Source organism: Sphaerodactylus townsendi, linkage group LG12, assembly GCF_021028975.2.
Source record: "Sphaerodactylus townsendi isolate TG3544 linkage group LG12, MPM_Stown_v2.3, whole genome shotgun sequence".
NCBI classification, from domain to species: domain Eukaryota; kingdom Metazoa; phylum Chordata; class Lepidosauria; order Squamata; family Sphaerodactylidae; genus Sphaerodactylus; species Sphaerodactylus townsendi.
Window position 1 is genome coordinate 59,232,930 of NC_059436.1, and position 22,186 is coordinate 59,255,115.

The 22,186-nt window shown below is 46.2% G+C and overlaps 1 protein-coding gene across 1 annotated transcript in view; it reads left to right on the forward strand.

Annotated features, from left to right (window-relative positions):
• Positions 1–22,186, forward strand: part of GPSM1 (G protein signaling modulator 1) — a 159,108-nt gene that overhangs the window by 99,471 nt on the left and 37,451 nt on the right. Inside the window, exons 10-11 of the mRNA XM_048512384.1 lie at positions 14,678–14,748; positions 19,956–20,126. Coding sequence (XP_048368341.1) covers positions 14,678–14,748; positions 19,956–20,126 — 242 coding nt within the window. The remainder of the gene's footprint in view (positions 1–14,677; positions 14,749–19,955; positions 20,127–22,186) is intronic.

Here is a 22,186-nt window from a genome sequence, read left to right on the forward strand (position 1 = left end):
GGACAGAACACACATCAACATCATCCTGACATTCTGCCTCTCCTAAGAACTCCACCCCCTGGGTTTGTCAGGAAATGCCTTGTGAAAAGCAGTAACAAGAATAGGGGCGTGGACATTTGAAGCATAGACCCACTGATCATGACCCGTGGGAAACCCCACCCATGAAACCAGATATTGTAACCGCTGGTGGCACATGTGGGAATCCAGAATGGTGTCGATTTCGTACTGCTTGTACCCATCAATCAGAACCGGTGGAGGATGTTCAGGGGGCCGTGCCAGGCATCACAATCTGGAGCCTGTTTGAGCAAGCTGGAATGAAATACAGGATGAATATTGCTAAGTGATTTAGGCAACTCAAGTTTAGCAGTTACATTATTGATAACTTGTACAGTTTTAAAGGGACCAATAAACTTTTTCCCAAGCTTGGAATATTTATGTACATCCCAGAGATTTTTTTGTGGAAAGATACACCCAGTCATCCACGTGCAAGGGAAAGAAAATCCAATGCTTATCTGCTTGTGTTTTCTGGGACGCCTGGGCTATTCCGATTGAGTCCCAACCTTTTACAATGGTTTGGATCCAGTCATTAAGTTCAGGAGGCTGTAATGGGTCTGAGCCCAAAAGTGGAAATGGTGGGGCAGAACATCCAGAGACGATCTCAAAAGGAGTTTTCTGGGTTCTGGTATGCACAGCATTGTTATACGCATATTCAGCAAAAGGCAGCAAGTTTGCCCAATTATTCTGATGATAGTGTTTCATCGCAAATATTGTTCCAAAGTCTGATTCGTACATCCCGATTTGCCATCAGATTGCACGTGATAAGAAGATAAAGCCGATTGAACTCCCAAGAAAGCCAGAAATGCCTTCCAAAACTTAGAAACAAATGGAGGGCCCCTGTCTGAAATTATCTTAGACGGGGTGGAGTGTAATCAATAGATGTGCTGAATGAATAATTTTGCCAACTTGGGGGCAGAGGGAATGGTGGAACAAGGTATGAAATGCGCTTGTTTAGAAAACAGGTCCACCACCACCCACAAGACAGTATTGCCTTGGCTTTCTGGGAGATCTGTGATAAAGTCCACGGAAATAACCTGCTATAGTCAGTCAGGAGGAGGAATAGGCTGCAACAACCCATAGATTTTTCCCAAAATGGATTTGGCTTCAGCACAAATAGGACACCCTTTGACATAAGCCTCAATGTCCTTCCGCATGGTGCGCCACCCAAAACTGGCAACGTAGCAGATGTAACGTTTTCAAAAATCCGAAATGACCCACTTGCTTAGCATCATAGCCAGCAAGAAGCACAGTTTTTCTGAGATGCGGCAGCACATACCAACAGTCTCCTTTCCGCCACGCCCCATCCTGCAATAACAGTGACGGGCCGCCTTCACTTTCCGGAACGGGGCTTTTCCCCACCATGAGAAAGTCTTGTGAGAGAGAGGAAACCATATCAGGACACCTGGGAGGAGCATCGGCCAGGAGTGATGAAACCATGGGCGGATCGGACTGCGCGCGAGTTTGGGACCGGGTGACTGCGAGACCCAATTGCGATGGAGAGAGTACAGTACGTGGAATGGTGCATAAGGAGGTATCCGCTCCCGAGGAAGGCAGGAGAGCGTGTCCGCTAATCGGTTGGTTTTCCCAGTGGAAAATGCACTGTAAACTGGAACGGGGAAAAGAAATCAGCCCACCGCAATTGCTTAGCCGGCATTTTACTGGGGTGGACAGAGCCAACAGGTTTTTATGATCCAACCAAACTTGGAAAGGGCGGGCAGCCCCCTCTAACCAGTGGCGCCAAGTACTGAGAGCTTCTTTAATGGCTGCAGTTTCCTTATCACCTACTGTCCAGTTGAGCTCAGGACCAGAAAATTTCTTCGAAAAATAGGCGCAAGGAGACAGTTTTCCATCCGCATCCCATTGCAACAGGGCTGCCCCTAAAGCTTTGTTGGACGCGTCTACATGTACTATAAATGCAAAGCAGGATCGGGATGAGCCAAAATAGGCTCAGTTGTAAAGGCAGTCTTAAGTTGTTGAAACGCCCACTGACAACTGTCAGTCCAATTGAGGGGGGCACCTGGCTTAGCTGCTTGCGGCCCCTTGCCTTTCGTACGTAGTAAATCAGTCAAGGGCAAGGCTATTTGGGCGAATTGCAGAATAAAATCATGATAGAAGTTAGCAAATCCCAAAAACGGTTGGAGTTCCCTGCGTGTGGTAGGGATGGGCCAAGTTACTACTGCTTCCACCAACCCCCCCACTGACACACCGTATCCAAGAAAATCCAACTTTTCCTGATGGAAGGCACGCTTAGACAGTTTCACAAATAAAGAGTTGTCTAGAAGCCTCTGCAAAACAGTACGAACCAGAGTTACATGCTCCTCCACGGTGCAGGAATAAATCAGGACATCATCCAAATACACTACCACTCCCTTGAACAATAAATCTTGCAGAACCTCATTGATCAAGGACATGAAAACCCCAGGCGCTCCGTGTAATCCAGAGGGCATTATGAGATATTCATATTGTCCAAACTTCGTGTTGAAGGCTGTGAGATACTCATAGCCCTCTGCAATACGCACTCTATAGTAAGCCTCCCTCAAATCCAACTTGGTGAAAATCCACCCCGACCCCAAAGCGTCTAAGAGGTTTTTGATCAAGGATATTTGTTGGAGGCTGACACTGCATTCAATCCTCTATAGTCAATGCACAATCTCAAAGAACCATCCTTTTTCTTAACAAACAACACTGGCGCAGCGTACGTATTCCTAGTTGCCTTCCGAATAAACCCGTGAGCTAGATTCTTGTCCAAAAATGCCCTTAACTCAGTCTCCTCAGTGGGGCTCATCCGATATACACGGCCCTTTGGAAGTTTGGCTCCTGGAATTAACTCAATCTTACATGTTCCTGTGGGGGGGGGCAAGCTGGTCGCATTCCTGCTCCTCAATAACTCTGAAGAGGTCCCAGTAATGCTCGGGCACTCTGGGCAGTTCGGGAAACAAGGAAATGCTAGAAACCAACGCAGGGGTGCTCGGTTCAGGTGGGTCACCTTCATGCATGTGATCTCCACAGGGTGGGTCAGTAAAACGAACTTTGTGGGACACCCATCGAATTGTGGGATCATGTGTCTCTAACCAGGACATTCCAAGAACAATCAGGTATTTCGCCACTGGGGCCAAAATGAAACTGCAGCATTCCCAATGCTCCTCACACTGCAACAGGATGGGTTCAGTTTTAAAACGTGTTGGACCCCCCCCAAAATGGCTACTGTCCATTTGTGTAAACGGTATGGGTTTGGCCAACGACATTTATTGTAATCCAAGTTCCTCCACTATTTGCGGTCGCATAGGGCAATGAGAACACCCTGAGTCCACAAGCGCCCAAGCCAAAATATGAATGTGTTTGACCGGATTAGACAATGTAGTCATTAGGATAATGGAGGCGCCACCATCACTCACCGCATCTTTAGGAGGCTCCGTAGTTTCGGGAACTGCTGTAGAGGGTGCGATACCGGTGGTGTTGTCCTCGTCCTTGGGGAAACCAAGTTCCTCTGCATCCAAAGCTTTTGACATGCCCTGGGTTGACTTAGGAGGCGCTGATCTCCTTGCAGATTTAGCCATAGACTTCTTGGGAAGGAATCCACCTGCAGATTTGGGTTTCTTTGGACAGTTGGCAGCCACATGACCAGGTTCACCACAGTACAGACAAAGACCTAAACGACAATGCCACTTAGAGACACTTTCAGTAGTAGACAGTGGGGTGGTAGTTGAGGCAGGAGTTTTCTTCACCTCAGAGATAGGACACTTGGCTGGTTGAAGTTTAGTTCCTGCCCCCTTGGAACGGTTGAGTCTGCCCGCAATCACACTGCCCATTTCGATCCATTCTGTGACTGTACGAGGCTCGTTGTTCATAACAGCCCAACTCCGAATTTCTGGATCAACAGCCTCATAGAAATATTCGGCTTTCATTCGATCTGGCCAATCAGGAATTTTCCTGGCCACCGCACAGAATTGACGTGCGAACTCTGCGAATGGCTTGTTGCCCTGCCGCATAGTCTTTAGAGTCTTTTTAGCATTATCACAGGCATCTCGATCCTCAAACCGCAGTCGTAATCCTTGCAAGAAATTGGCCACCAAGTTAAGCTCCTCGGCGTCAAGTTCAAATAGTTCCACAAACCATTCTGCTGCCTCTCCGTCCAAAACTGATCCGATGTCACGAACCTTCTCCCTCTCGGAACGATACATGTCATCGTATTCCTGCATATGGGCATCCAGTTGCAAAATGAAATATGGTAATTTGGCTGCCGTACTATCGAAGCAAGCCAGAATACGTGGACGGGTGAAGCCATGACTCTGAAGTCCAGGGGAAGGGGCGCAGCGTGCTGGGCTGGAGGTGTCGCCTTGGTGGTGGCCGGGTGGGTTGAACATCCGCAGGCCACGGGCGAGCTGTATCTGGTCGTCCATGGATTTTGGTTGCAGCTACATATTGGCGCTCCGACCACATCTCCGCTGCCTGAGCATTCAGCTCGCTTGGGAGATCCGCCGCTGCAGTGCATTCACAAGCTTCGATGGCCACCAAGTCACGCTCCTTCCGAAGCAGTTCGGACCTTTCTTTTTCCAGGGCTGCACATTCACGCTGGATTTGGAGAAGGTCACCGTTGTGTGCTGCAGAATCTTTGGATTGTTGTCATTTCAGAGCGCGTAGTTGTACTTCCTGGAGCAATTCTTGTTTGGACTGCTCCACAGCTTGCAAAATATCTTGTTCATGTTGTTCTCGATCCTTTTGCAGTTGCTGGTATAACGCTTCATGTTCCTTGTCATACTCTTCCCTGAGTTGAAACCGCTGGTGAACACGTTCGTCAATCAAGGCTCCCCGGGTGTAAGGAACCAGTAAAGTCCAGGCCAAAAGTAACCGTTCAAGTTCTTTATTGAGCTGGCATTCTGAGTCAATCACAAGCAATGCGGGAACTGACCTCCCAATGTTCAAACAGCCTCTTTAACGGGCTCTTCACCGGTTCCCGCCAAAGTTAGATAAACACCTGTAGTTCCCATCTGAAAACCACATTGAAACAGTTTCACACAGACAGGCAAAAGAAACAGAAGATACAGAAGCTGGAAACTACAGATACTAGAAACACTCCCCAATCTGGGCGTCCCACCAACCTTGTCAGACGATAACCGTCCAAGGCTAAGCAGCAACTTTACACCGGGCTTCTTGCCATTTACGCTTAGCCCGGTCAAGCACAGCCTGTTGCGCTCGTAGGGAATGTAGACTGGGGTCATCTTGGGGTCCTGGCCATCCCAGCATGTCCTCCTTATATGAAGGGCCTGCACCTGGAGGGTCCATTGGCTCCACTGGTTCATCCTCCCCAAAAGCTCCAAGGGGAAACGAACCTGGATGTGAATTGCCCAGATTCACCAACTGATCCCACTCCACTTCTTCCTCGGGCCAAGGGTTTGGAGTCTCCCCTCGGGGGGACTCGGTGTCACCCAAGTTGTGTCAAGGAAGTGCCGTTTGGGGAACTTTGGGTCGAGCGCCAGTGCTCTGCAGGTATCCAGCAGCCGTATTCTCCTCAAAGCGTTGATCAAGGAATCATTCAAGCGACTCACAAGTAGTACCATGGATGGTAGACAGACCAATCTCCCCCGTTACCATTCTCAAAACGGGTTTGTAATCCATCCGGCAGCAGGTGGTGAAATGCATCGCCGCCGATTCACGGTCCATGTCACATTGTTCCCGGGTCAGGGGAAGGCAGCATGCTGACAGGGTTCTGCGGGTCGCCATCAGAGTTGCCTGTTCAACCTGCTCCTGCAAACCAAGGAAAGTAATGCTCCGGCTGAGGCGAGGTCAGGACAGTGCAACCAATGACAGAGGCTCTGGTTCTGGATCCGGCCCCAGCTCCGACTCCTCTGTATGAACCAGGGCAGGGGTAGGATGGACAGGACCCTCTATGGGGGTCTCCGTCCTAACCTCATATTCAGACTTGAAAGGACAAGACATCAGGTAACCTTGTACTTCATGTCAGAAGTTACACTGAGAGATGAGAACTCGCATAATGTAATGAACTAGTAAAGTCCAGGCAAAAGTAACTGTTCTCCATTCTTTATTGTACTGGCAGTCATAGTCGAATACAGCCAATACAAGTTCTGAGAGCCTCAGAACTTTGATAATAGTTTTAACACAGTAGGAAACCCCCTTCCCGCCAAATGAAATTCAACAGTACATGAAATTCAACACAGTCAAGCCGAGATAACGTGGAAGCAAAACAGCCCCAGTCCAGGTAGAGAGCCAGGGCTGACAGGCGGGAGAAAGTCAAGGACAGAACACACATCAACATCATCCTGACAGTTGTTAAGTATGTTTGAAAGTGGTGTGTATACATATGTCCATGTTCAATAATTTTTGTAATTATCTAAAATCTTCTATAAGTTCGGTAATTACACTGCCAGTCAATAAATATGTGCTCTGTTGTTACAAAGCAAGCGCTGTAGTGTTCCAGGCAACTTTGTTAAACAAGTAAACATAAATTATGCGACGTTCACAATCAAATATCAATAAACTCCGTCACAAATTAGGCTCTATTTACTTATTCAGGTTATTTCATTACAACCTTATGAAACAAAAACATACATTCCATTTTGTTTCCTAACAGAACTTAAGACATATATCCCGAACAATAGTTCTAATACCTATATTAAATCGTATCCTATATAATACAGTCTTCTCCTCATAATCCAATTCTTCTCGTGAGTAGTACCATTTTGATTGTCCATTAGCTCATACCACAGTCATTTGAGCGATGATATAAAATTTGTAATCCATTCAAAAAACCATGGGTTGATAGTGGCAGACAGCTGCGTACATCTACTGTGTATTTCGTTATCTTCCTCAGTGCCTCAACCTCATGCATCCGTTTAACAAGAGATATCCCATGGGTATTCTAGAAAAAATATAACAAGTTGGACTACCATTCCTATATCATATCCCATTATGCAGCATCCAATTATACTTACAAACTCTCCTTTACAGAGCTGTCACTTCCCACGGTCTCTTATCCCAAGTAATCCCATATGCATAGTTAACAACTTTATAGATCTACTGATCAGCAACACCTGATACATTCACAAGTGGCAGGTATAATCTAAAGATCTATTTAAACCAAACAGGTCTGTTTTAAACTCATAAATAAAATGATTTTCAGCTTGCAGGATAAGGTTGTCTAAATTAACATAAGGTACACTATGATTGTATTGCTTTATCACACAAAATTGTATATCTGAATCTGTGTGTTTCATAGTCTGGTAATGCTGCACTAATGGTGCTTCTTCCTTACCTAATCGAATGCAACTTCTGTGTTCTGAGATGCGCAATTTGACCTGGCGCAATGTCTTCCCAATATAAATTTTGGAACATGGACACATAATTGCATATACACAATTAGCAGTTTCACACGTTGTGTACATTCTAATTTGCCAATTAATCTTCGTGTGTGGGATCAACAATGTTTGTATAGACATCAAATAGGTGCACTGCGTGCATCGACCACACAGGAAATGGCCGGTTTTTGTCAATGAAATTGATCGGCAGGGAGCCTGTTCTGCACGCATTAACACTTGTCTTACATTGAATGTACAGCGTAAACCAATCACCGGTGGATTCCCACAACTGGGTAAATTGGCAATCAGCCTCCAATTTTTGTAAATACTTTGTTTTATTGTGTCACTATGCTCCGTATAATTAAGAGACCACATCATCCTTATGGTGGTTTTCTGTCATGGTGGACGTAGCAGAGCCGAACGATCTATTCAGGAAACTCTGTCCCATGAATCCTGTAACACACGGAATGGGTAACTTCTATTAAAATGCTTATTAATAATAAGACCAAATTAACTCTGCTAAAACTAAAGTTCTCATTTTTGCTAAGAGTTGGAAGCCCTCGTCCTGGCGAATTAAGGGCCACAAAATTGAGCAGGTCAAATATTTCCGATAACTTGGCATTTACTATAGGTATAATTTGTCATGGTCCTCACAGCGACTAGCAGTAACTACCTCGGCACATACCAACATGACAGCAATATATTGCTTTTTTTACAGTAAAGGCAATCAATACATTCCTGCGGCTTTGAAGGTTTTTGAGGCTAGGATTGGCTCCTTGCTACTGTATGGTTCCCCCATTTGGATTTCGGCAATAAATAAATCATTTAATTTATTACATTCCAAATTCCTTCGGAAACTAATGGGGCTCCCTAGATGTGTGCCTTATGCTGCGTTGTGCATTGAGATGGGCCAAACAACTCTGGAAACCTTGGCATGGATAAGGGCCATAAAATATTGGCTGCATATACATTTTCTAGTGGGATCCAACAGCTATATTCCCTCTGTTAGATCACTTTATTTCAGAATTGTATACTTTGATCTTTAGAAAGGTTGAAGCTATTGGTTTCCCCTTGGAATCACTCCTTATGCTCACAAAGGTGGAAGCCTTCAGACTAGTTAAGAATAGGCTCTTGGATCTTGATTTTCATAATTTGACTCGTGCTGCCAAGACAACCTGTTCTCCGACTACATTATTAATCCCATGCGAGCGAGGAATTATGGCAGCATATCTTCGTCTACTGATTAATCCCACCCAGAGGAGAGCCTTGGCTACTGCAAGATGTCATGTGCTGCCATCAGCTCTGCTGGAGGGAAGATTTAAGAATATGGAACGTTCTAAAAGAGTTTGTTCATGTGATATGACTACGGTTGAAACACTTGACCATTCTCTGTTTCTATGCCCTAAATACAATAAGATACGCATGAAATACATGAATTCCATTTTCTTGCAATGTTCTCAGTGGCATGAGTGTTATAAGATACCCAATCTCCTGAACAGCTCTGATGTACTCTTTTGTGAAACTGTTGCAAATTTTATACTGGAAATTAGTAATTTTAACTGTATTTCTTAACCTTGTTTTGTTTTAAAATTTTGTCCTGTTTTATATGCCAATAAAGGCTTGTGTTGTGTAATAAGGCCATCTTCCTTTTTGAATTCAAATTTATCTGTGGAATTACGTTTGGCTCTAATCAGAGCATTAAAAGGAAGGTTGTGTCGTAAGTGACGTGGGTGATAAGATCGGAAGTCCAGAGCTTTTTCGGTCTGTTGGTTTGTGGTAAGATTTAAAGGCGACCATACGTTCTGTTGTAATATAAATTGTCGTGTCCAAATAGTCAATTTCAGAGCAGCTGCTATGGCCACTAAATTGTAAATTAGACTGGAGATTATTGATCCACTGTAAAAAAATTATCAAAATTGAAAGGTTCCTGAAAAATAAAAAACAGATCATCAATATAACATTTATAAACAAGTAAAGATCCGTAGAATGGGTTCATCTGCTCGTTTGCGACGGAGTTTATTAACTTTGTTAAACATCCTAGCAACAGCTAGGTTAGCTTTTCTCACTAGGACAAAGTATGACGAAAACTTTCTGCCAATCAGTGAATAGATTTCAAAAATATGATAACATTTGACTCCAACAGCGAACACCTGAGGCCCATTAAGGAGAATATCTAGAAATTATACCACTCCTTTTGCCACATAGGATAGATTGAGGCACAGGGAGGCCATAGCCTACAAACATATCTAACTGCTTCTATAGGATTATTTTTGGAATCTTCTGGATTCCTAAGGATAATGTTACATCATCCTGGCAAAGATCTCATGATATAAGGTTGCCTGTCAATAGACATTAACCAGACTCCGATAGTGATAATGGTAGTCTTTATTGAAGGCAGTGCACCATGCTTTTCCATAGCCAGATCTGAGAAATATGAGAAAGTCACAGACCCTGGGTCTGAAAATAATAGAAACTGTAGATTTGCTCTAAAGTCTTTATTTCAAAACAAAAGGTAAACAACAGAAAAGACGATTCTGCAGATCCTGAGCAAACTATTTGCCTATATTCCCCAAAGATCCCCACTCCCCTGTAACCAAATGGTTCACTCTACCCCTAGAACAAAGCATGAGAGAGCTGGGAACATTTCACACTTGATAAGCGGCTGCTCTTCCTGGCTCCAAGGCTGCAGACAGTGGGAGCATGATCACCAGACACCTGCAGAGAAGAAAGCCTCACAGCTCCCTTGCAAATGCCTGCCACGCCCAATCATCAGGCTCAGGCCTGACATTCCGTCTCCTTTAAGGTCCTCCTCCCAAGCGAGAACAATCAGGGCAGGTGCGATGGAAAGCCTTTACCAGTTGTTGGGCTTGCAAATGAGAAGAGTTCACCCACTCATTGTGCCCAGCAGCTAAATGGGTCTAAGCTACTAAATACTGCAAACATTTTCGGTGTACACTAGAGTCCAAAATAGTTTCTACTTCATGGTGTAGTTATCCCCTCACATGAACGGGAGGTGGAGCATGCACCCGAGGATGCCAGACGTCCAGGGGAAGTGCATTCTTGAGGAGGCTACAATGGAAACAGGGTGTATAGACCTTAAGTTTTTTGGCAGCTCTAACTCCACAGTCACCCAATTAATCACCCTGACCACTTTAAACAGCCCCACATATTTTTGACCCATCTTCTTACACCCCTGGATTCCCCATAAATTTTTCATGAACAAATACATCCAATCCTCCACTGCCAGTTCCAAACGCTACTGTTTTTTGTCTGCCTGTTGTTTTTCACTTTCTGCAAAGCTTTTTGCGTGGGTTCCCATACTTGTTGGATAAACTGCACCCAGTCTTTAAGTTCCACATGCTCTTGCTTCAACCCTCCTAAAAATGTGAATGGCTTAGCCGACACCACTTCAAAGGGGCTTTTACCGGTGCTGCTATGCACCATATTGTTGAAAGCAAATTTTGCGAACGGGAGCAAGTCCACCCAATTGTCCTGGTGGAAATTGATGTAACAGTGCAAATATTGTTCCAGAGTAGCTTTGGTGCATTCACTTTGTCCGTTGGTTGCCGAGTGATACACCGAGGAGAGAGCTTGTTCTGTGCCTAACAGTTTCAGAAAGTAGCACCAGAATCGTGACACAAATTGGCTGCCCTGGTCTGATACTATCTTGTTGGTGCAGTGTGGAGACTGTAAATGTGGGTCACAAACAACTGCACCAGTTTACTGACTGATGGTAGGGAGGAGCACGGGATGAAGTGTGCTTGCTTAGAAAAGAGGTCCATTACCATTCATATTACAGTTTTCCCCTTGCTGGGAGATCCGTGATAAAATCCATGGAAATCACCTTCCACAGAGCCTTCCACAGGGAGGGGTTGGAGGAGGCCCTGCATTTTTCCATGGGCCCGTTTGGAGGTGGCGCAAGTGGGGCAACCCTTCACATACATTTCTATATCTGCCTGCAAACATTGCCACCAAAACTGCCTGTGAGCAAGATGCAATGTTTTCATAAAGCCAAAATGCTCTGTGAACTTGGTGCCGTGGACTCCCTGTAAGGCAAGGAGTTGTGCTGGTGGAGGTACATATAGCTTATTCCCCTTTCACCAAAAGTAACGACTTTTTACTATCTGGTCACTGGATTCCCCCAGCAACACCAGGATGGCTCCTGCCTCCTTTAAGGCGGTCTCCAAATCCGAAGGCAGTACAGGGAGCATGTCACGCAGCTGCCTTTGGTGGTGGTAGTCATGCCCAGGCCGAGTTGGGATGGGGTGAAGATGGTGCTTGGTGCTGCCAGGCCCGCCTCAGAGGGCTGGGGCAAACGCATCTGCCAAACAATTGGTTTTCCCCGGGAAAAAGTGAAGTGTGAAGTTGAAATGGGAGAAAAAATCTGCCCAACGATGCGGCTTTGCCGACAGCTTCCCCGGGGCACGCAACACAGCAAGGTTTTTATGATCATTCCATACTTCAAAGGGGTCACTAGTGCCCTCCAACCAGTGGCACCAGGTTGCCAAGGCACGTTTTATGGCCCCTGTTTCTTTATCTCCCACAGTCCAGTTCAATTCGGCCCCCATGAACTTGCAGGATAGGTAAACACACAAGCGGAGTTTCCAATCGTCCCCCATCTGTAAAAGCGCAGCCTCCATTGCTTTATCCAAGGCATTGACATGGATGATAAAGGGCTTGGAGGGGTTGCCATGGTGCAGGATAGGCTCAGAGGTAAATGCCCGCTTGAGCGCTTGAAAAGCCTGCTGACAGTCTGGGGTCCAGTGGAGTGGGGCGCCTGGCTTTGTGGCTGCCGCACCTTTATCTTTGGTGTGCAACAGATTGGTGAGGGGGAGCGCCAATTGCATGAAATCAGGAATAAAGTCTCGGTAGAAGTTGGCAAAACCCAAAAAAGATTGTAATTGTTTGCAGGTGCGGGGCTCCTGCCATTGTAGCACATCCTGCACCTTACCAGGGTCCATCTTCAACCCTTGATGGGAGATACGGAACCCCAAAAAGTCTAGCTTCTCTTTGTGGAAGTCACATTTAGATAGTTTATCATACAGATCGTTTTCCAACAATCGTTGCCGCACTGTTTGGGCAGTTGCAATGTGCTCTGTCATTGATTGGGACTAAATTAAGACATTGTCCAGGTAAACCACCACCCCTTTGACAGAAAATCTTGGAGCACTTCATTGATCAGACTCATAAATACCCCAGGGGCCCCAGCTGGGTCTGAATGGTATTACATGGTCTCTGAATGGCATTACATGGTCTTCAAACTGGCCCATGCGGGTGTTAAAAGCAATCATGTGTTCCATCCCTTTAGCAATCCGAACTTGATAATAAGATTCCCACAAGTCCAGTTTAGTAAAGATTGTGCCCTGGCCCAAGCTACTCAAGAGGTCCTTGATTAAGGGAAGCGGGTATTTATTACAGGATGAAACGGCATTCAACCCCCTATAGTCAGTGCACAGAAGCAAAGAACCATCCTTCTTTTTCACGAACAGGACCGGGGTTGCAAATTCACTGGTAGTCCTCCTGATGAAGCCCCGTTTAAAATTATTGTCCAAAAACTCCCATAGCGCTTGCGCTTCGGTGGGGATCATTGGGTATAAAAGCAGCTTTTCTGGAGTTTAGCACCCGGAAGCAGTTCAGTTTTGCAGTCAGTTTTGCGATGCAGCAGTAGCCTGTCACATTCCTCTTCTTCAAATACTCGGTGTAGGTCCTAATAAGGGGGGGATAGCTGAGATGCCTAGCACTCCCCCCACCAGTTCACCCAATGACACCGGCCCTTCCTCCCTTCATTGGGAGGCTTCTGGGGTGCTCACCAGATGATCCCTGCAAAGGGGGAGGTTCCATGAACCATATGGTGTTTGTGGACCAGGTGATGTTGGGGTCGTGGTCTCACAGCCATGGCATCCCTAGCACTATCGAATATTTGGCCACCAGCACAATAATAAAATAACATCTCTCACAGTGCCCCCCGCACTGAACTAGAGTGGGTTCAGTCTTATGTGTAGCCAGCGCCTCCCCATTCCATCTGATCAAACTGGATTGGACGATGCCAGTGAATTTGTTTTAGCCCCAACTGGGCTACTATGGAAGGGTGCATCAGACAATTAATGCAACCCGAGTCCACTAATGCTTGCGCCAGCAATTTAGTTCTGCAAGCTTGGTTGGACACCACTAGGGGAATGAGCAGGGGTTTGTTGGTGCCACTCTGTGCACCCTTGGGAGGGACCTGGCCGCGGGCACCCTTCAGGCCAGGTTGCTGTCATTTCCTGCCGAATCCTCCCTGGATTCAGAGTCGGCGGCTTCTTCCGATGTGGAGATTGCTTTGTTCGGCTCCAGTTTCAGCCCTTCGTCCTTTTCGAAGGGGGGCTTTTTACTGGATCCCTTGGCCGCTCCTTTCTTTTTCACCGCACTTGGGGGGGAAGTCGCACTTCCCTTCTTCCCAGGACACATAGCTGCCAGGTGCCTCTCACCCCACAATGTAGGCAGAGCTCCAGGTGCCGCCGACAGGCATAAAGAGACTCTTCTGCCCCCCGTTTGGTATGGTCGGTCAGCAGTGCTCTCGCAGGGCCTCTACGAGATGGAGGGGCAACGATTTGCGTTTGGGGCTACTCTGACGCTTGAAGTGTTGTACCTTGTGCAGACGGATCTCAGCCTCTCCAGCCCTGATGTACTACCCGGCCAACCCCACCTTCCTTGCAGCTGGTGGGAAACGCAAGGACAGTTAGAATGTTTATGTCTAGCTATGTGATCTTCATTATCTAGTTGCCCAGCACTACAGGGTTGTGGAATGCGGGGGCCAGGTGAGCCTGGGAGAGTCTGAGAAGCAAGGCCAGCCACAGATTAGAGTCAAGCGACTGCAAACTGAATGATGTAATTCCTATGTGAGTCCCAAGCTCCCGACAGGAGGCAGCAATAAGCTATCAGCAGGATTAGTAGCAGAAACTGTAAAAGCACTTGGGTGAGACGTAATTGACCAGGACTCTGACTCATAAGCAGTTGACAAGAACCTAATGTCTTGCTTGCAGGACTGTCCCCAAGCGACCCAGATGTATGACTCCATGAGCATCCATCCAGAAGCATTTCTCTGGGAACCAGTCCCCAGCCTTTCTTGTGGCATGTCGTGTCACCAGTAGCATCAGTGCTGGACCTGGGGTGGTTGTAAATTCTGATCATGCAGAGCAGCTGAGCACTAATGAAGGGGGCAGCTTAGTTGGTCTTTTCAAGATGGGAAAGGAAGTGGTCTCTGCCATAAACTGAGTATTGTCTGTTTGTTTTGAGAGCTGAATTTTGGTGATGGCTGCTTTTTTCAGGGGCCCGACCAAAGAAGATCCAAATGAACAGCGCGAATAGCCCTGGCACCCTTCAGTTTCCCTCTGGAAAGGTAATGGGAATCTGCAGCAGGAGTGGGTAATGCTCTTCTTGGCTGCCCTGCAAACCTCTTGGCTGTTTGTGATAACGGGAAAATCTGTAATTAGCAGATAATGCTGGAGTCCAGGGGATTAAGCAGTGAGAACTCCTTGAGAATTTGAAAGCTGCTTCATACTGGTAGCTGTAGGGACCGTGTTTCGTCTCGGTTGCACTGGATCCTTTGTGGGGAAGATGAGAGCTGCCCTTGTCTTTTTCACTCTTTGGTGGCATTTCAGAGTCCAGGCTTTGTCTCTGGCTGAGAGATCTTCTCTGTGTTCTGGGAGGCAGAAGTCTAAGCCAGCCTTGACAGTGTTCAAAGCCAGGACTCAGAATTTGGGGAGAGTGTCATTGGCAAAAGGTCAGCTAACAAAGAAAGTGTCTCTGAAGATCTGCTTCTCTGGGCTGCAAAGTTAAGTTCAATCCACATATTAAGCTCCTTCTGAAGATATGTATAACTTTTTGTATGACTACTTGTTCTGGATCGGTGGTGCTCTCCTGCAGTGCCCATCAAGCTTCTGACAAAATACGGCATCCCCTGTCCCACCCCTTTGGGTCTGGGCAACTTCTGTTCCATTTCATTCACTGAGCCCTTATGAAGGCCTCTTTCACCTCAATGTTCCTGAAGAAACCATCATACTGCACTTCAGTAGTGTCTGTTTAAAAACAGCATAGAAGGTTTTGGTTATAACCTTCAAGGCCCTGGGTGGTCTGGGATTATGATATCCATGGAACTGGACTACCCCATATTGCCTGCAGAGGATGCTCTGGTCCTCCAATAAGAAACTTTCTGGTAGTCCCTGGTCCAGGGATGTGTGTTTGGGCTCAAGCAGAACCAGGGCTTTCTCTGCCCTGGCATCTGTTATGCTCCAGACCAATAACAACAAGAAGAGGAGTTTGGATTTATATCCCCCCTTTCTCTCCTGCAGGGGACTCAAAGGGGCTTACAATCTCCTTGCCCTTCCCCCCTCATAACAAACACCCTGTGAGGTAGGTGGGCTGAGAGAGTTCCGAGAAGCTGTGACTAGCCCAAGGTCACCCAGCTGGCGTGTGTGGGAGTGTACAGGCTAATCTGAATTCCCCAGATAAGCCTCCACAGCTCAGGTGGCAGAGCGGAGAATCAAAACCAGTTCCTCCAGATTAGATACACAAGCTCTTAACCACCTAACTGCTGCTCCTAAAAACTATGTATTTAGATGAATTCTTTATTATGAAACAGCATCAGGGGAAAGCATTTAGACTTCTATTGCCAGAACTAAACCTTAAGCACCAAAACACCTTCCATTATATCCCCATGTCATGTCCAACTTGTCACACAACACCGCCCCTAACACCATTTCCCCAGGGGGGGGGGGTTGGACCTCCTCTAGTCCCATGTGTGGCATTCAGTTAGGTCAAAACAACCCACACTCCCCAGGGCTGTGGAGGGCAACAGCTTGGAGGTGTCTAAAAGGCAGGTTAGACTTTGCCTGGGAAACGAAACTAAACCAGCAGAAGTCAGGGAGGGAAAGAGGATTCCATGTCCTGGCTGGAAGACATGGCAGAATGGGGCAGATCATGATATTCTGCCTACCTTAAAGCAACCCTGCCCGGTCCCCCGGATGGTGAGGATGTTTGCAGTGGAACTCAGATACCAAATAGGGAGCCCAAGCATCAGCGGCATTAACCCACTCATTTTCCCTAGCAGGGAAGTGTTTCCAGGCTTTCAAATATTGTAGGTGGCCACAATACAAGCTATAGTCCAAAATACGAGTAATTTCCTGGTGTTCCTGGTAATCAACAAGAAGGGAAGGAGGGGCTTCCACTTGCAGGTGCTACAGGTTGGAAGGAGGTGCCCTTTTCATGAGACTGGAACAAAACACAGGGTGCACACTTTTGTAAGTCTTAGGCAAATTCACCTCCACAATTATTTTTATTTATGACATGCACAACTTTGAAAGGCCCTAAATACCGATGTCCCAACTTGTGGCTGGGTTGGGTGCAAGACAGTTTCTTAGTGGAGATACACACCAAACCCTCTGCCTCAAAATGCACATCTTTGTGGTTCTTGTTAGCCTGAAACTTATAAGTCTCCTTAGCTTTACACAGGGCTTTGTGGATATGGGGCCAAGATTGCTGGCTATTTCCCAACCAGACCTGCAAGTCTTTCAGGCCATCCACCTCTCCCACCATGAAAGTCAATGGCTTTGCCTCCTGTCCATAAACCACTTTAAAAGGGGATTGACAGGTATTCTGATGAATAGCATTATTGTAAGCATATTCAGCAAAGGGAAGCAGGTTGGTCCAGTTGTCCTGATGGCAGTTGACATAACATCTTAGGTACTGCTGAAGGACCTGGTTCGCTTTCTCTGATTGGCTGTCACTTTCTACTGGCAGGTGGAGCTTAGCGCCTGTTCCACTCCCAATAACTTGAGAAAGCAACACCACAATTTGAATATGAATTGGGCTCCTCTGTCCAAAATTATTTTACTTGGTACTGAGTTCAACTTATACATGTGGCTCACAAATAACTTGGCCATTTTTTGTGCCTTGGGGCATTTCTTCAGATCTACAAAGTGGGCCTGTTTGGAAATGGTTCCACCACTACCCAGATTACTGTCTTTCCATGTCTGAGGAGTAAATCATTAATAAAGTCCACAGCAATCACTGGCCAGGGTCTGAGGAGCCTTTCAGAGTTTAAACAGCCTCTGGGTCTTCCCCTGAATCTGTTTAGCCATGTCACATACAGGACACCCCCAAACATATGCCTCCATATCCTTGCAAAGAGATTTTCATCAAAATTGTCTACAGCCAAATGCAAAGCCTTAACAGACCTGAAATGTCCCCATTATGTCTAGAATGCTTCCCTCAAGTCTTTTCAGGGGCTCTTCAGTGCACAGTCGACTTGCAGTGGGGTGTCTTTGCATTTTTCTATTTACATGCAAGGAGACACTCCCTCCTGGCCATGCACTTTTTCTGTAGAGAACTGTCCAAGCCTGGTTCTCTAAACTCAGCCCATCAAGTGATTCTTAAAGGCACAGATCTCAAGGACACTTATTTGTTACTACTCCCAGTAGTCAAAATTGTTGGCTTAGCCTTTAAACTGCACTCTTATACGTATTACTGTTCCAAAAATCCTCCCCCACCCCATTGACCATAAAAGAGCAAAGCAAATTCCTGGACCATATGCTGCCAAAGAAGGGGACATTGTATGCCCTGCTAGAGTCAATATTCTCCCCACCGCCTTATGCTGCTGCCTGATAGAGAGGCTAAATGCCTTAGCAGACCAGGTGCTCAGGAGCAGCAGCAGCAGAAGGCCATTGCTTTCACATCCTGCATGTGATCTCCCAAAGGCACCTGGTGGGCCACTGCGAGTAGCAGAGTGCTGGACTAGATGGACTCTGGTCTGATCCAGCAGGCTAGTTCTTATGTTCTTATGTTCTTTTTATTTTTCAAGTACTCTCTGTTGTATCAATCTATCTACATGAAAATTCAGAGGTCAGTGTATTTTGACTAAGCCCCATGTGAGTGAACTTCTTTTCTTTAACTTGAAAGAACCAGCAAAATGAAGGGGGGCAAGGGGGAAGGTGTGGATCACAGAGTGAGGGATACGGCTTTTGGCAGATGGAAGATATCTGGGGCAAAGCTGTGCTCACTGGCAAATCTCCCCTCTTTGACAGCTAAGCAAATTATAAGTTTTGCTAAAAGTGGTCTCACTTACCGTTGAAAGAATGGAAAGTGAAAGCAGCGTTTCAGGAAACAGGTCTTGTTGAAATGGACATTAGCCCCAATTGCGCACCAAACACCTTGTGCATAATCAGCCTTTGAGTCATGGCAAACCAATTGTACCTGTTTACAGAGGACTTCAGGAATATAAATCTGGCCCTTGACCACAGTAGGCCATCCTTCTTGACCAGTGATGCTTTGATCAGCTTTGTCACCCTGGAGGGCTTCTCAGATTATTTGTATCATGGGGGTGGCCCCCTTCCAGGTATCAACCCCATTTTGGGTACCATCTTTTTGGGCTTGTAGTTGACCATGAGTCACCACCCCCAACACTAACTGCTTTGGTGAGAACCTAGTATCTTGTCCCATTTACTGTCATGCTGAGGAAGACGGGACAAAGCATCAGCCAGAAAGCTATCCTTCCCCGGGAGGTATTTCAGAGTGAGATTAAAGTTGGAAAAGAACACTGCATGCCATAGTTGTTTCATAAGTCAATTGGGGGAACTGCAAAGCTTCCAAGTTCTTATGATCAATCCACACTTTAAATGGACAAGGAGCCCCCAATGGCACCATACAGTCAGTGCCAGCTTAATGGTCCCGACTTCCTTCTCTCACATAGCCGAATTCCATTCAGTCACAGAGAACTGACGGGACAGGTAGGCACATGGATGCAATCGCCCATCCTCCCCTGCAAGAGAAGGATACAATAATCCATCCTCTCCCCAGGGCCACATCCCTGGTGTCAGCTTTCACAACAAAAGCTTGGAAGGGTCTGCATTCCCCATAATGGGCTCCAAAATTAACAGTTTCTTTAATCCCCTTGAAAGCTCTTTGACACTCAGATGACCCGTCCATGCACCCGTCCCCCCTCCCCCCTGCGCCTTAGCTTTGGGGCCCTTTCCCTTGGCTTTTAATAAGTCGGTGAGGGGGAGCACAGCCTGCGTGAAGTGGAGAATAAAATCACCCTAGAAATTCCATGTACCAGCCAGGAGACATGGCACGATCAAGCCAGAACTGAGCAGATCATGACACCTCCAGTCCAGTGGAACTCTCTGTCAGCTGACACCAGGGCTCTATGGAATCTTAAACAGCTTTGCAGGACCTGTAAGACAGAGATGTTGCAGCGGCTTTGGTTGAAGCCACTCATGTGTCCCAACACCATCTGCCTGCCTCCCTACAACATGTTGTCATCTAGTGTTCCCCACTTTTGACTTCACCCATGCTTAAACAGCTCTATGAAAATTCATGTCAGATCTGGCCTGCGAGGTTCATTAATAGATCTAAATCCTGAGTTTTAATGAAAATCTATTTTATGTATCAGTAAAAATTGTTTTTAAAATGTGTGTGTGCCTCCCTGAGCTCAACCTTGGTCGGGGAGGGTGGGATATAAATTTAATTAAAAAATGAATAAATACAAAGTGGGATACATAAATAAATATGCTTTGTGCAGCAACAGTCATTGCTTCTTATTCTTGGTAGGACCAGAATGGAGAAAGTCACTACGTGACCGACCTGAAGTCCACTGGAAAAGAGTATTTGTCACTCCCTGCCGGATCCAGTAAATACAGGGAAAGCCAAACAGTTTTTGAAGCAAAATCTCCAATGTCTAGCGGATTCCCTTTGGAAGCCAGTGATGTCCGAGTCCAGTTGGTAAGATGATGATAGTGGTATTTTTATTAATGGTATCTGTGTAAACGTGAGAAAGTTTTTCCCCCCCCAGCTCCATTGGTGATTGTGACAGATTAGGCTATTAAAAGGTTAATTTGCAAAGGTGCAATTAGCCAGAACAAGAGCACCCCAAAGATAACCAGAGCGCAACCTGATTGGCTGACTGAAGTGCAGGAGCCTGTGGCCACAGATGGGGTGCGCTGGTTGCTATAAAAGCAGGAAGAAGCCTGACAGATGGAATTCCGGGAATTGAGACTGTGTGGAGAGAGATGCAGTTTTGAGCTGTCAGCAGCCCACAGATCCTCCAGAGATCTTGCCTAGTGGCAGAGAGGCCCGAGAGATGGAGAGAGGGAGGCGAGGTGGCCAGATTCTTCTAAGTGATCTCAGAGAGACTGTGTACACCAGAAGCTAGGTGGCCTGGTGTATGGTGGGAGACTAGCGGGAAACTTATTACACAGAGACCCTCCTCAGCCAGTGTGCAATCCCTTTGGAGATAAGGATGAGTGTTTTAGGAGTGTGATCTGGACTGTGTGTGAAAGGTTTACCTTTGCAGTGTCACCTGTGCGTATTTAAAGCTAAAGTCTGAACCAAAAAGCCATTTTACTGAAACTGTTTATATTTCTGTAACATCTAAGAAGAAAATCTGCATTTGCTCTGTAACCACTAAGAAGTATCTGCCTAAAGAAATGCTCTGAACCATCATCCTGAAAGTTTCTTAAATAAAATCCAGTTTTTGTGTTTAAGCTTTCAAAAGCCTCTCTATAAGTCACATTTGTTTTACCTCAGTTTCTGGTAGCAGCAATAATATCTATAGTTTCGTTTTCCCTGATAGGATTTTTGTTTAAAGGCCCGTGTGTGTGTGCGTGAGGTGAGGGGAGTGCCTTAGGCCAACAAACAGATATCCAAATAACCACCCTCATCAACACGCTTTCCCTCCCTTTTGAAGCCTCTGTCTTCCCTCAGGGAGTGGGTGCTGTTGCAGTGATCATTGTGTTATATTACAAAGAAAAAAATACAAAGCACACCCAGAGCAATAAGAAGAGAAGAAGAAGAGGAGTTTGGATTTATATCCCCCCTTTCTCTCCTGCAGGAGGGGGCTTACAATCTCCTTGCCCTTCCCCCCTCACAACAAACACCCTGTGAGGTGGGTGGGAGAGAGAGAGCTCCGAAAAGCTGTGACTATCCCAAGGTCACCCAGCTTGCATGTGTGGGAGTGCACAGGCTAATCTGAATTCCTCCAGAGATAAGCCTCCACAGCTCAAGCGGCAGAGCGGGGAATCAAACCCGGTTTCTCCAGATTAGAATGCACCTGCTCTTAGCCACTATGCCACTGCAGACCAAAAGCAGACCAAAAAGCCCAGAGCCATTAGTCCGCATGCCTGGGGATCTGAGGCCTGTGCAGTAACAGCGGAGAGGCATTTCATTGTTCATAGTCCATGCCATGCAGTGTTCAGACTGAAGAGCTGCAGTTCAGCAAGAGGCCAAAAAAGAAGCAGGTTTCTAGCAAAGCAAAAGCGCATTTGGCTTGAGAAGTGTTTAACTCCTAAGTCTCAATTTTTCGAACTTTATTTCGAACTTTATTTTACCATTCTTTCATAAGAGTTATTTTACACTGAAATTTTCATCTAACTTAACTGCTTAAGCTTTTATTGTTGAATGTATTGTCGAAGGCTTTCACAGCCGGATTCAACTGGTTCTGGTGGGTATTCCAGGCTGTGTGGCTGTGGTCTGGTGGATTTTGTTCCTAACGTTTCACCTGCATCTGTGGCTGGCATCTTCAGAGGTGTATCACAGAGAAAAGTCTGTTTCACACTGTGTCTAAGTGAGAAGGGAAAGTTTAGTGTGGTATATTGTCCATGTCCCAGGGTGGGGAACCAATCATTAAGTGTTTGGGTGGAACTTGCTATGCAATGGTGTGGTTGAGTGCATTGTATTGTGGGTGGAGTTATCAGTCCATTTTTTAAGTACTGGGAGCCAGGCTTTGCTAATTTTTAACATCTCTTCTTTCTTATTGAAGTTGTCCTGGTGTTTGTGAATGGCCT